This window comes from Coloeus monedula (genome assembly GCF_965178545.1).
Source record: "Coloeus monedula genome assembly, chromosome: 4".
Lineage (NCBI taxonomy): Eukaryota > Metazoa > Chordata > Aves > Passeriformes > Corvidae > Coloeus > Coloeus monedula.
The window spans coordinates 41,254,368-41,269,381 of record NC_138784.1 but is presented as its reverse complement, the minus strand read 5'-3'; the positions used below and the strand labels follow the sequence as shown (position 1 = coordinate 41,269,381).

The window sequence follows — 15,014 nt, the reverse complement described above, 5'->3', positions numbered from 1 at the left end:
GTTTTAAATCTGAAATGTGAATCATAAAGATAGAGCATTACCTGTATACATTTTTAGAATATATACTCGGTTGTTTTGTGTTGCTTGACATATTCTTAGCAAACACCCATGGACACGGTGTTTGTGTCATGTCAGCCAGCAAGGTGCATAGGAAGCCGATGTTAATACAATATGCAATTGCACAGGCATCTGTGTGTTAGTACAGTTGGAAGATGAAGTTTTGATTTGCACCAAGATAGCCAGAGATGATGTTAATTGATTTAACATATTTATAAACGAGTATATTTTTGTTTGTTAATGACTTTATTCCCCCTGCCCCGTGAAGATTGATGTCCTCCAGGCTGAAGTAGCAGCACTGAAAACACTAGTACTGTCTACTTCACCAACATCTCCAACTAAGGAGTTCCAGTCTGGTGGAAAAACTCCTTTTAAGAAGGGCCATGCAAGAAACAAGAGTACAAGCAGTGCTATGGGCGGCAGTCATCAGGACCTTACCATGGTGCAGCCAATTGTAAAAGACTGTAAAGAGGTAACGTACAAGGATTGTTCTCTTTTTGCTGATAAACTGACTTTATTGTTTTGTTTTACTCACAATAAATATGATATATATTAATCTTCATTTAATGTTTACAATCTTAGAGACGTTTTTCATTAATGAAAGAGCTTCCTTTACATACCAATAAGGAGGTGTTTTTTCCAAGTCATGTTTACCTTTAAGTCATTAAGGGAAGATAAGTTTTCATATATTGGAATTGCACATGGTAATTAAAAAACCCCAAACAGTGTAACTGGATGATATGTCCTGGTGGCTTTTTTATGAAGTCCATCACTGAAAGTTCATAGACTTTCATAAGCATTGTATGAACTGCCATAGAAAAGAGGAAGAGTAATGTTATAGATCGGTAGTGGGTGAAAGAGGCCAGGGAAAAGATGAAATCAGTAATTTATTAGAGAACAGGTGAAGAGTCACTGGAATCCTGGGGGCCTGTGTGGGTGTTTTTTTGGTATGGTTTAGGGTTGGTTTGTTTGTTTTTTTGGTTGGTTTGTTTGCTTGTTTTTTAAATCTACTGGTATAACTGAAAATGAGGAAATAATAAGGTGAGAGCTTGGTACTTGAGTCCTTGGAATGGTAGTAGTAAAAATTGACCAAAGAGTTGAGAAGGAGCTTATTTTACTGGGTGGTCAGTAGAACAGCAGATGAAATCCAAAAATCAGTAAATGAGAAACGAGGCATCTAGGAAAAAAATGCAACTAGCAAGCTTGCAGTTGTGAATTTGGAAAGAGCTACATTGTACTGGAAAAAAAGATAGCGTCCCTGTTGATCACTGTCTGAAACCCCATCTCAGTGTTCAGTGATGGTCAAAGACCTACAGAGACTTAGAAGTCCTTAGGAAAGGAATAAATACTAAATAAAAAGTATTATATTGTAGGAACATGTAGTAAAAGTTTGTTTCTGTACACGCAGCTATGATATATTCCTCTCAGAAAGGAAATTGTGAAAATACAAGGAAGTGTGACATATATGGTCAAACCTAATGGAAAGATTTCTGTGTAGAGAGATAACTTGAGGTAGAAGAAAAATCTCTGCAATCTCAGGTGACATGGGGAAGATGAGTGATGAACAATTGTTAATAAATTAATGAAAACTCTGGAAGTTAAAAGGAAAATAATTTTTAGTCAGTACATAATGAAACATTGTCATGAGGAAGCAAGATTAAAAATATGTTCAAAATAAAGTCATGCAAAGTGACAAAAGAAAAGCCTGTCAAGGTGTATAGAAGATAGGATATTTGGCTTAGAAAGCTTTTTTAGCTACAGACTGCTAGAAGTTTTGAGGCTGTAAAAGAATACGCATCACTGTCTTTTCTCTCAGATGTCTCTTCAGCCAGCTCTGTGGCTACTGACTATTGTCAGAGGGGTAATATGCTGACTGGATCTTTATACTTTATTTTTCCAGTCATCATTAACTGCATTTGTACTAGACACCATTTTACTATAAACTTAGAAAATTAAGGCATCTTCCAGTTTGTGTTTCATACTCAAACTTTAAAAAAAAATCAGATGACTTATAACCTGCTTGCCCACTTTCAGTGGTATCCAGGATATTTTCCTTACTAAAACTGAATCCTTGTTGCCCTTCAGCAAACAGGAGAACTGGGGTGGAATCTGGTTACTTTGTAAGCATCTGACCGAGGTCATGACTCAATGAATTCTTTAAGTGTTGTGCAAGAGTGAGAGATGGGAGAAATACGTTTTACCTCAGTTTCTCATGGAGAGAACGTGGTGATCATGGAGGACATGCTGCAGAAGAGCCAGTCTGCCTGACACTTTCTTCAGTTCATTCTCCTTCTTGTTGGCTGCATAAGGAGACACTTTGAGGCTGCTCAGGACTGCTCAAACTGGTGACTTTTTCTTCCAGTGACAGCCTAGGGAATCACTAAGAAACACATGGGTTTTCCACCCACTGGGACTTGAATATTCTTATTTCTCTTCTGAGCAGGGGTATTTAATGGAATGTAGAATGGGGTGGAAAAAGCAAGAGTGCCTTTGGCATGGTAGGTAGGACATTGTTTTAAGCAGGGGAGGCATACCTTCCCATCTGCTCCTGTTATCCAGTGCTTTATTTACTGGTTTTATTTATAGCTGCTCTAAGGTAAATTTTTTTGCATTTCTGGGAGCTTGGGTCTGAAACCCTAGTTCTGTCCCCTTCTTGCTGGTTGTTCTTGCCACTGAATTGTTACTCTTTGAATCTCATTCTTTTGATTCTGAGTGACTTGACTTCAAAAGGGGGTCAAGAGTACCTTTGCTCAGGGCTGTGTGTTGGCCCTGAGCCAATAGCTTTGAACCCTTTTGCAGAGTCTAGAGCTTTGTGTTTTGGGATGGAGCTGGGTGTAAAGAGGTCAGCTCTCGGATTTCTTTGTGGAATGTAGACAGAGTCAAGAGTGGCTGGCTGTCCACCCTAAATTGCAGTGGAGCTAGAAAGGTGCCAACATCCCAGAGAAATACTTCCTAGCATGTGGTAATAACCTTTATGATAAATAGACGTGTCTAATGAATTTGGACATTAAAAAGATTGAGATTAGCCGGATCTTAAGCAGACAGGTAGCAACCCCTCAAGAAGGGGATCTCATCAGAAGTGTTGATAAATGCATCAGTGTTGTTCAAAGAGCTATTTTGCTGATGTCATATTTACTGTAATGAAAGCATAAAAAAAAATTTAACTGGAATTATTATTACATTTGATTGTATATTTAATTTCAGGTAATCGAAACTGGTATCTAGTGAAAGCATAAGTAAAGGCAGGGAGGAGATACATGTGTATCATGCATTGTAGATTGAAAAGGAAGAACATCAAGCTATGGTCACTGAACAGTTTTTTTCAAGGCAGCTTCTTTATAAACTGTAGGTTTGGGTAAAATTGAGTAAATCTGGAAAATAACCAAGTTAATAAGAAATGCATCTTAATTTTTAGAATTCTAGACTACAAATCAAAAGTTGATGTTTTTCTGCTGGTATCTCTTGATTGTATTAATTTTAAAGCCAGACCTGAGGTGGGTTTTAAGTTATGGGAAACATTCCCTTAGGAAGCAAGTTACACCTATTGAATTCCATTTGCACAATGAAGTTGGTGGCTTAGCAACCAGAACACTTACAGATTAGCTTAATTAAGGTAGTTGTTCCTGATTGTACCTGAGCATAGTGCAAGTGGCTCTAACAAAAAACAAATTTTCCAGTCTAATTTTTGTAGGTTACTTTTCAAGGAAAAAAAGAAAAATAATAAAGTTTAACCAAAAACCCCTGAAAGTGATGAAAGAAGCCCCCCAAAGCATACATGTAGAAGAATGGCAAAGTGCTGAGAATTCAGAGAAGGCGTAATGCCTGGGGAATGAAAAAGAGACTGAAGTTGGTTCAAAGCAGCATACTGATCTTTTAAATAGTATTAAAAATCAATTTTTAGTATGCGCTATTTCCCCATTTCATTATCTTATCTGTATTATTTGTTTTTAATTGTACAAAATTATAAATTCACATCCTGGCTTATGTTTCTACTGCAGTGTACATCCTTTCTGGAGTTTTAGGAGTATAGGTGTGCTGTAGTTCAAGAAGGGGATTTAAACAGGGGAAAAGGTGCTGAAGCAGAATGTCAAAACCAGTCTGAGGGTCGTGTTGTGGGGAGCAGGATGGTGTTGCATATCCCTTTGGGATTGGAGTTAGGTTTATATGTTGGATTAGGAGTATATGTCAGAAGCACTCACCCCGACTCTGGTTTATGTCCTGCAGCAGTGTTGGAGCCCATGAGTGAGATCTTTCTCAAGTAACCCTAAAGCAGACAATGTGCTCTGGGAACACCTCTCTGTGCTCTGGCTGTTAGTGGGTAGCAAGCCCGTGGGACAGGCTGCCCCATAATGGAAATGTATTTTTAATAGCAACCTAGTATCCATCTCTGGACCACCACTCTGGGTGGGTGCCATTCTGCTGCTAACTGATCTCAGCATGGAGATGACAAAACAAGGTGTTTCCAGAGCAGGTACAATTATCTTTTCCTAACACAGAACACAGTTCATCCTAGCATGATTTAATAGGTAATTTTAGCGTTTCCTCTTTGACTAGAGGAGCTGTGGGGCTTATAAATCATTCCCAGTGAGCATCCTTGCCTTTCTGTTGTAGGGAGGTATAGGAGAGGGTTTTGGCATAAAGGTGAAAAATGAAGAATAACAGTGTACTTTTAATTGAATTGTACATTGACTTCCTGTTTTCTTAGTGTATTCAGTGTGTTAGTCTATTTTCTTTTTGTGTTTGGATAGCAGCATGTTTGCGTCAGATGCAGCATGAACGTGTAAAATGTCTAGGACTGCAGTTGTTTTCTTTGAATTTCTCTGCTTTTCTTAACTCATATAAATAGAGGCAGACTAAAATACTGTAATGAAGATCCATGAAGATGGAAACTGTTTTCTGGCTCTTCATAAGTTTTTCAAAGCTATCTGTAAGCTTAGGAAATGGGGGAAAAGTAATTAACTTGTCCCTGGGTGGTGGTAACCGGTAGATGCATTATCTCTGTGTACCGACAATTGTATGTTTTGATTTGCTTGAATTTACAGGCTTAGGAAAGTAGATTTAAGAAAGTATTCATAGCTGAACCATAATAGCATTCTTTCACATTACAGTAGAAAGCATTTTAATGCTTATTATTTACCTGTGGATATTTGCAAATGGTAGACACTAGTGTGATAATTACATTACTAAAATATTGAATCTTTGTGTGTTCTAGGCTGACCTGTCTCTGTACAATGACTTCAGGTCTTGGAAGGATGAGCCTACTATGGACAGAACATGTCCTTTCTTGGACAAAATTTATCGGGAAGATATTTTTCCATGTTTAACCTTCTCCAAAAGTGAGGTAATGGAAATGGTCTTAATGTGGTCACTGATGTCTTCCCCTTGAATATGTTACATGGAGCCAAAAAGACTACTATATTGTTTCAATATGAAGTCTAACCATTTTTGTTTCATTGGTGTGTGACAATTTACAGTGAAGTCCTGAAGTTTGGTCTGGAGTATTGAAATGGCCTTTTTTTTTCTTCACTATTCCATTAATGCTCTTCCAGATGCGGCCTTTTTAGATCTACTTCTTCAAATGTTACTCCTGTCTGTCTGATGTTTGTAGGGAGGGATGGAAGTTTTCTTCCTGATACTTCAAATACAGTGTAAAAGTCATGTTCTGTCTCTTGTTTATATAGGGGGCAGTAGAGACCAATATATTTAATTTTATGGACTGATTTTCTCTCGTATCAGTCAAAGCAGACTGCAAGCACAGTCTGGGCCTTTTCTTGAAGAGAGGTTTGAGTTACAAGAATTAGACTTTGGGATTTAAGATTCAACAGGGGCAGTTTGTAAATATGGTTTTAGAGGAATCAAACTGAGACTTTTTCCCTTGTGTTACTCCTACACATTCTCCCATACAGAGGAAAGACTGGAGTTTTACCTGTCCTGGGAATAACATGGAACTGATTACAGATCCAACTAATTTACTTAGTTTTTGTTCTTAAGCAGCATTTACAGGTTGTAGTTGTAGTATCAGTCAGTAGGGAAAAGGGAGCCTATTCTTAGATTTTTATTGAAAAATGATAAGAAATTTTAAAGTCTCTTAAGTATTAATACTCTTTCCCAATAAAGTTAAACACCTCACATAGAAAATTCTACATTTTCTTCATAATGTTTATCTGTCGTTTTCAGGAGATGTTATGTTCTTTACCCATGCTTTTCATCTACTGTTACTTTCTGGCCATAAGCACGTGCAGTCTTCTAGTTAATTGTACACCAGTTTGTTATGGTTGGTGTACAGCATCATATAAATCTCTCCCACTAAAAAGTTTGCTTGGTTACTATGGGAATTAAATTGCTTCTGCAGTATATGTAAGTAGGCCATCCTGTTGTCTTTTGCAGCAACTTAATTTTGGATTTTGATCTTCACTGGTAATATAATTACTGTAGATGTGTATTGCCTCTTAAGGGAAGAGTGAGGGTTCTAGCACTTGTCAGTTACACGATTTATTGTTTCCAGATGCTGTGTGTAGTGACCAACTTCTCACTTGGCTATTGATAGGCTAGTGTGCAGTTAAGCCAAACAATAATTTACACACGTGTTATGTTTTTGAATGATTGAAAATGCAGTTATGTGAATGATTGAAGTATTACATTAGCTCTCAGTAGCCTCTTGTGTGTATGTGTAGTGTTTTTCTTTTGGGAGATGTCAGGGAGAGTATTTCATATTAACTACTTCAATAGTAACATTCTGTTCTTAATTAAAGTACAATAGAAAAAATATCTTTATTACTTAGTAGGAAGGAACCTTGGCACAAAATTATTTCAATAGTAACATAAGTTGCACCTTTTTTTAAATCAAGTAATGGCTGTTACTTGAAACAGTGGTCTTGGGCAAGTGTTCAGTCCAATCAAGCAAAAAGGTCACACTTCCAGTGTCTTATGATTGTTTATAAAGAGTGAATGTAAAAAACATGAGCAAAGCTGCACTTTAAGTGACTAGTGTTTGGAAGTTGCAACTGGCTTTTCTATATATTGTTCAATCTTAACTTGTTTGAACACCTTGCTAGAGCTATCCTTAGCTGAAAAACAGTGACATAACGTTTACTTGTTTTATTCAAGATAAAGATGGATGCAGCATAATTTTGTGTTTTTCATAGCACGCAATAAAATTAGACCAATTTTTTAAAATAAAGTTTGTGCCATATTCAGTCTCTGGCAGGAACACAGCCTGTACAAATACATGTGCTATTTGGGTGTATGAGGAAAGGCTGAAAATACAGTTAGTATTTTAAACATGCTTGACTACATTCCTGGCTGTAAAGGAAGTTAGCTTGCCTCAGGGAAGGCAGGGTTATTTGGAGGGCAGAATTTAAACAGGAGCTTGGAAATGGGACCTCTTGCTCATGATGAAAGTGAAATCTTATTTGGAATAGAATTTTTGTTTGGTGGGTTGGGTTTTGTTTTGTTTGGTTTGGTTTTGTTGGGTGGGTGTTCTTAGCTTCTTAGAAGAAGAAATATGTCACTGCTTTGAGGCAATGGATGAAGCAGAGCTGTTTTTAACTGCTTTCTAAATTTCTCTTGCAGTTGGCCTCAGCTGTTCTGGAAGCTGTTGAAAACAACACTCTGAGCATTGAACCTGTTGGCTTGCAACCTGTTCGATTTGTGAAAGCTTCTGCAGTTGAATGTGGGGGACCAAAGTATGTTGAGCTAACACAAGGGGATAATCTTGATTCATTTGAGATCTCTTGGCTTGAGAAAATTGCTATCAACTGTTTACCTCAGTAAAATTTGTCTGTCTTTATTTCCTAAAATTTAAGACTTCAAGATTGTTGTTACAAATTTGTTGGGAAAGTAAGCAACTAATAAATGAAACTTCAGAAAAAACCTAAGAACAAATCTTGCCTTTTGGGGAGAGCTGTTTGCTTGACTTTTGATGCATTGACCCTGAAAGTAACCTTCACCTCTTTAGAGAAGACCATTCTGATATTTAAAACAGAAGCTTTTGAACTAGGGCCTCTCAGCTGGAAAGCATCATGAAAAAAAATAGGTATTGAAATAGTACAGGCTGGGTTTCCGAAATCTGGAGTACTTGTGGCATAAAAAATTTAGGACATACGCAAGATGCTGACAAAGGTAGCTGAGGTATTGGAGAAATAGAGAGTGTTAATCCTCTGAATTTGAGCAGGAGGAATGTAAGTGGGAATGAAGATGAATAAGAGTTTGAACGTAAAGTAGGAAGTATGCTTGAATGACAGGAAATTTATGTAGAGGTTCTGGAGTGGTCCTAGAAGAATGTGAAACAAGACTTGTCAGGAACTGATACAAACACTGAAGTGAGGTGGGAGGGACTTGCCTGAGGCACTGGAGCTTTGATGATGTGGAGAAGGAAAGGGATTGTAGGATGCCTTAGTGTATGTCAGAGTAAGAAAGGAAGGTCAGTCTCGAGATTAATCTGGAGCCTTCCAAATCTTGAGAAAGACTTGTCTTTTCTGTTGGAGGTATTTTAGACAAGTTGACAATTTACTCTATAATATTTGATTCGAGAGCGCTCAGTTTTACAATAGAAAACTTCAATTGAAATGTTTTCGTCTGACTCTTAAGTTACTTTTTCTTTCTCACTGCCATTGCTTTTTAATCCTTTTTTTTCTCTGTTGAGTGGAAGAGAAACTACAATTAACACATCTCAAAATTCTTTCTCTTTAAAGAAGCTGTGTAAAATGAAAATTGTGTTTTATGACTTCGTCTTTGATCCTTTCTAGCCTACAAAGTTCAAGCATTCAAATATTCTTCAACTTCTCCTGTCACTAGAACACACACTTTTAGAGCTGTAGTAGCCTCTCATCAGAAGGGCCCACACCAGTTTTTGGAGCTACTCAAGTGGTAGTGAATTCCTATCCAAGATTTGCCACTGTAAGCTATGTTCCATGAAAGCAGTAGAGAATCTGGACAGTCAGAAACTACTGAAACAAGTAATGTGTCATTAAAGAAAAATTGGCAAATGGATTTAAAGTCATTGTGGTTCAAGCAACTTCACTACATCTTGATGTGATGAAATACTTAACCAGACACGAGATTCAATTTCATTATTCAGAAATTTCTGGAGATTTTTAACCTGCTTTCTCCAGTGTAGGATAACTTTCAAATCAGAGCTTAGAAAATCCTTAAATATTTGCAAGATAGAGATTAGTGTTTTGAGATGACAATGCACAATTTGTAATTTAGTTATTTTAGGTGTATCAAAAGGTTAGGAAAATTCTTTTCTCCCTTTTCCAACTCTTCTGTACCGACAAAAACTTGTAGATAAGTAATAGGTAAGAAATACTCAGTATTTAAGTGTAATTTAACAGCAGTTGTGCTTTGCCTTATATATTATTACTGGCACTGAATGGGAAACAGGTGTTCCAGTCTTCCCTGAATTGGCGTAGCAGTTGCAGGTTTTTATTTTCATACGGTGCAAAACACTTTTTTAATTGAAACTGTCTTCTTAAATGGGTAATGTAATATAGAGAAACTGAAAATAAATGATAACAAAAGCTAGAGTAATGTTTTTAAAGAAGTCATTTTGTTGTGCATTTGTGTGGGGGAACAGATGCATAAAATAGTGGTTAACTGCCCGAATAGCACAGTAAGGAGCGGAGGACAGAGAGCTGTGGTGGTAGTGCAGAAGGGTTCTTAATATACAGAATTTCCTGAATGGTGCCTGTGATGGTGTGCAGTAAGTGCTGCCTTAACAAAAGACAGCTGGGTTTCCCCAGAAGATTCAAATAATTGTCCCTATGGGGAACAAAGTGCTGAGCTGCATGTGCCATACAGCATGAAACTGAGTCACTGGCAGAAACCCTCAGCATTTAACTGGTGTGATGGAAGACAACATAGAGAAGGCAATTATGTAACCAGAAGGAAAAAGGGGTTTTATTTTCCTAGCATTGAAGGTTTGTCTTCTGACAAAAGCTAGACTGAAACTGTGATCCAGCTTGCTTCAGCTAGTATAGGATTTCTTGTATCAATGAACTACTGTCAGTTGTCATAAATTGCCATGGAAAATCATATACACAGTTCAAATTTCTCCTGTTTTACATGGTTCTGTGGACCAGCTGCAGTCAATTTAAAAGGGCCCATGAGCCACTGTTCAGAACACAGAAGCTTAGTAATTTTTGTTTCACTTTTGAAAGGCAAATTGTTCTTAGACTCCCTAATTTCATGAGGTAGAAATGGGAGAAAGAACCAGCAGCTTTTAAAATTAATGAAACAGTGGTTGCCATGACAACTCAATTCATCTGAGATGCTGTAATACAGACATTCTGAATAAATCAAATTCTTCTCATCTTTAAAAAGTCATTGTTTTCCTAAATTTGTTTTTTTTATTTTTTGGGAACAATTTGTGGTGACTAACGACTTTTCCTGAATACTGCATAGTTGCAATACACCAGAAGTAAATTTGATTATTTTACTCTCACTTTTTGTAATGGTAACGAAAAGAATTATTGCCAGACAGCCCATTTTCCCTTGTCCCAAAAGATTTTATACTCTGAATGTAAAATACGATTTCAATTTGGGCATAAATGCAAAGCTGGGTTTAAAATGCATCTAGGAGAAGCTTCAAAGAATTGACTGCTCTTCTGTGGGGCTGATATTTTTTTTATAATGAAATACAATATCAAGCAGAACTTTAAAAAAATCTGTTTAAATGTTGGCATCAACTAATAATTAAAAAAATGTTTATTTGACATATCAGGAGTTAATTAAGGAAGTCCCACTGTGCCAGAGTTGTCAAGCTGACTTAAATTAGTGAATATGAAAGTGCATTCCCAGACCTGAAGGAAGTTTTAGAATTCAAAAAAAGCATTATGACGCACCAGTATTGAAATTAAATTAGGCCTTGTGGAACTAAAATAATTGACAACATAATGTAATAATTGCAGCTTTTAAAATGAAGGTAGATACTCATCTATCTGTGCCAATATGAAGCAGTTACATTAATGCCATAAACACATGCAGGTGTTTAGACATTAATGTCAGATTTGTTTATTGAATCATGTGACCTTTATATTTGTAGGAAATGTGCTCTCAGTGGACAAAGTAAGTCATGCAAGCATAGAATCAAATTAGGAGATTCAAGCAGTTATTACTACATTTCTCCTTTCTGTCGTTACAGGGTAAGTAGATTTACTGTGATTTAATTTTGTCTGGTAGTTATTTACTGGTTTTTTCCCATACCTTTATACAAAATTATATTAACCACCATTATTTTTATATGAGTTTAGATCACTTCTGTGTGTAACTTCTTTACATATATTCGATACATCCAGCAAGGGCTGTTGAAGCAGCAAGATGGTGAGTAAAAAAATTGTGTTCGATGTACATAAAGAGATGTTTACATAGTGCCTGTGCCTAAAAGTTGCTATCTGTGCACAATAGCTGTGAGCTGACATTACAGGAAAGCCATCAGTTTATAGTCAGTGTTGTAATTTCAAGAATATGGTGATATTTCACCATATTTGTCTCCAATGAAGTTACATTTTAAAACAACAAACCAGTGTATTGATTTTCAGTCCATTTAAACCCCCCCTATACAGTAAGAAATGTTAAAAATAATCTAACTAGGGGAGTTAGCCAGAGTTTTTCCACACAGTAGTCATAAATCAAATCTCTGTTACAGAATATGGAGGGATTTTGGATGCAAAAAACTTGCATTTGGTTTGATCTGGGCCGTTTTTTCTTTAGCTTGATGTTTTGGCATGTCTTCTCATTTTGTGCAGTGATAATTGAGACAGCTGTTCTTGTCAGATTATTTTTTCAGGGGAAACTGGCAAGAAAAGAGAGTATTTTGGGTTAAATTGTGAAAAGGTAACAGGTAACCTTTTATAGATACAGAAAATCTGTAATCATTCATCTGACTGCAGCTGAGAAATCAGAGCATTGCAGTAGCATGGCCAAATCTCGATTAGGGCTTTGGTTATAAATGTAAGGCTTGATCACCCTCCACCCAAAAAGAGAAATGTATTTTTTACTGACATTGCTTCAGGCTGTAGCTTGTGGGGGGGGTCCCTACCTTTGTTACCCAGTTGCTTTGGTCATGTTAGAATATCATATCCAACAACTGCCTATTTAAACTGTGTCTGCACAGTAATTCAGAAATTTGCTTAACTGTTCTAGGTGGTTTCAATATGTCCATATAAAAGAAGAAAACATTATTTTTGTGAATATGTTCATGAAGGCATATTCACTGTAAACCTAGTTACTTAATTCTGGAATTTAAAAATATATTGGATGTTGGAGTCATAGTTTTGTCTTAATTTCCAAGCGCATTTTACATGTTTATCACTATAAAAGAAAAGGAAGATGGTTTGGCTGTGTTTAAACTGCACACAGTTAATTTAATGGTATTTCCTGTCCAGGTGAAAGGATATTGCCGAACAGCTTTCAGTCCAAATTTTTTTTGAAGCAGGTCATAACACTTAGGCTCCCAGAAATACTGAGCACAGATAGTGGAAAAAGTGTCATTAGCCCTGTGTCAATAGTAAATTAAAATATTTGCTTTCACTGTGAAAATGTAAATTTTTTTTAGTTCAGTTGTATTTTTGAAAGTAAAGTAAAACAGTTAAACATTGTAATGTTTATGGATGTCTGTGCATTTCATTATTCCAGTTTTCGAGTCTCTGTGGATTTTCTTCATCAAGAATTTGGCTAGAGTTAGCCCCGCTTTGCTACCTCACCTATAGTCATCTCTTCCTGATGTTTCCAAATTTCAAGAGCTCAGGATTTTAGCTACACCCAAATATTTCTAACCTGAAGTACTCCTGAGGTGATAGATAGACTTTGCCTTACAAAAAATAATGCTGTTAATTTTCATTGTCAAAGGGTCATAGAATTCACCAGAAATGCAGCTATTTCATATATTTAATTATGTTTAATACAACCTTCAGATCGTGGTAATTTTTACTGATTTACTATCATCACTGAAGACCTTGAAAATGTGTTATTTAAGTTTTAATATGGTTTGTAGTTAAAAGGCTTTTACTTTGACCAAAAGGACCTGTGAAGTTTCAACTAAAAATTGTTTATTTTGCTATTGAGATGAAAAAAATTAATGAGTTTTTTACATCATATAATGAAATATTTTCAGCATTATCAGATTTATTTATTCTTCACAAGAAATTAGTAAAAAAAATTGAGTTTGGTGTTTCAGCTCAGTTGTCATCTTTACCACTAAAACATAGAATTTGCATTTGCATTTGTAGCTTTATGTAAGGATTTCAACAATACATTCACAAGAATGTAGGCACTCATCATAATTGTCTGTGTACTGTGTACATGCATTTGCACTAATGCACCATATAATTTTTAAGACAGAGGTCACTTTTACGAAAGTGTTTTTTGAAATACGGTAGGGAAGAGCTTGCACTGTTGTTCAAGTTAATGAGATTTGTAGACAATCTACATCAGGATCTTGACTGCATGGAAATTTAGTCTTGAATAATTACATACTCCATGATTTTGATTTGTGTTGCTGTGATGTCTAGAAGCTTTGTGTTTAGGAAGATACAGATGAAGTAAGAAAAAAGGGTTTTCTACCCTTTTTTTTTTCCTACCCAGTTTATTGTTGCTGGCAGATTACTGTAGAAAAAAAAAGAGCAAGAAAGGCTATAAATGGCAAAATTGTAACTAAATTACAGATTCTTTGGTGAAACAATTTTTAACAAGCTCTCCTTTTTTCTTTTTGTAGTCATTTAGTTCCACAGAAAATGAGTCAAGGGGCAGGGAAGCTTAAATGAGAAATTGCAATTAATTGAAGCTGACAAGAAGTACTGATATAGTTCTGTTCTCCATTTTAAAGAAATCTAAAATCTGAGGAGTTTTTTATGGAAATCTCATTTAGAATGTTTAGAATATGTACTTGAACAAATTTTATCAAAACCAAGCACAATTAGCCCTTACACATATTTATGCTGGTTTTACCAGATGTTTGTTAGGAAGTTCCCCTAAACTCATATAGAGTAAGGCAGCCTGAATACATCAGTTGAAATAAAAAATGTGAATTTGGTATATTTAATGATATTTCTGTCTTTTTTAGTGGATCAGATGTTCTGGGAAGTTATGCAGCTGAGACGAGAGATGTCACTAGCAAAACTTGGGTATTACAAGGAAGAGCTCTAAATCTTTTTACTCTTGCGCGTGCATGACCTTCATCGAATATAAATAACTAAAATTGCTGAACCTTTTTTTGTCACTTGATATTTATTTCCACAAAGTGGGTCCAAGATCTTTCTCCTTTTGCAGATGGCACTAAGAAGTACTGTGATCGTTTTAAACTGACCTATGCTGTATATGCGTACATATAATACTTAGTTGAACAAATGTGGTAAGCACTTGCAGGTGTATCAGTGATTGTAATTTACATTTAAAAACAAAACTTCTGATTAAAGTGTTAATCTGAAACAGTCTCTGTCTTCTGTTCTTTGTGATGCAGAATGATGTGAATATCCTCAATAACACACTCTAAAATGTAAAACTGGTTTTATGAAGACTGAATAAATGCCTGGTATTTTCTTCATTGTAGTGTTCATGTATCCCTACGTAGCTCTCTATGCATGTATGCCAATACACTTAACAGACAGCTGTGAGAACTTGGAATTGTTTGAAGGTCTGCTTTCTTAAAATTTTTAAAAATATGTACATAAGAAGAGAAATACATATATTGTATATTGAAGAGTCACAGCACAGTAAACCTGAGTATCTTCTCTTTAATGAAGGGTGCTTCTCAAATATGAAGGAACAATAAAATTATCTTGTTTGTTCTTTGGTTAGAAATCTGTTCTGATCCCTATCTGACTGCTAAAAACTTTCTCTTTCCCCCTAGTTTTCTTTCACTAGATTTTTTCATTCCTTTAAATTATTTGGTTTTTTCTCCCACTCTTCTGGGATTTCCAGTTTTCAAAGTTTTATACATAATTTTCCCAGCAGTTGTT

General features: G+C 36.0%; 1 protein-coding gene across 4 annotated transcripts in view; it reads left to right on the top strand.

Annotated features, from left to right (window-relative positions):
* RAB3IP (RAB3A interacting protein) overlaps positions 1-14,488 on the top strand; it is a 33,084-nt gene extending 18,596 nt beyond the window's left edge. For all 4 annotated transcript variants that reach the window (XM_082279834.1, XM_082279832.1, XM_082279833.1 and 1 more), the window contains 6 exons: positions 326-529; positions 5,270-5,398; positions 7,630-7,742; positions 11,102-11,201; positions 11,310-11,379; positions 14,120-14,488. In XM_082279834.1, the coding sequence (XP_082135960.1) occupies positions 326-529; positions 5,270-5,398; positions 7,630-7,742; positions 11,102-11,201; positions 11,310-11,379; positions 14,120-14,202 (699 nt within the window). In that variant the 3' untranslated portion in view covers positions 14,203-14,488. The remainder of the gene's footprint in view (positions 1-325; positions 530-5,269; positions 5,399-7,629; positions 7,743-11,101; positions 11,202-11,309; positions 11,380-14,119) is intronic.
* The last annotated feature ends 526 nt before the right edge of the window (positions 14,489-15,014 follow it).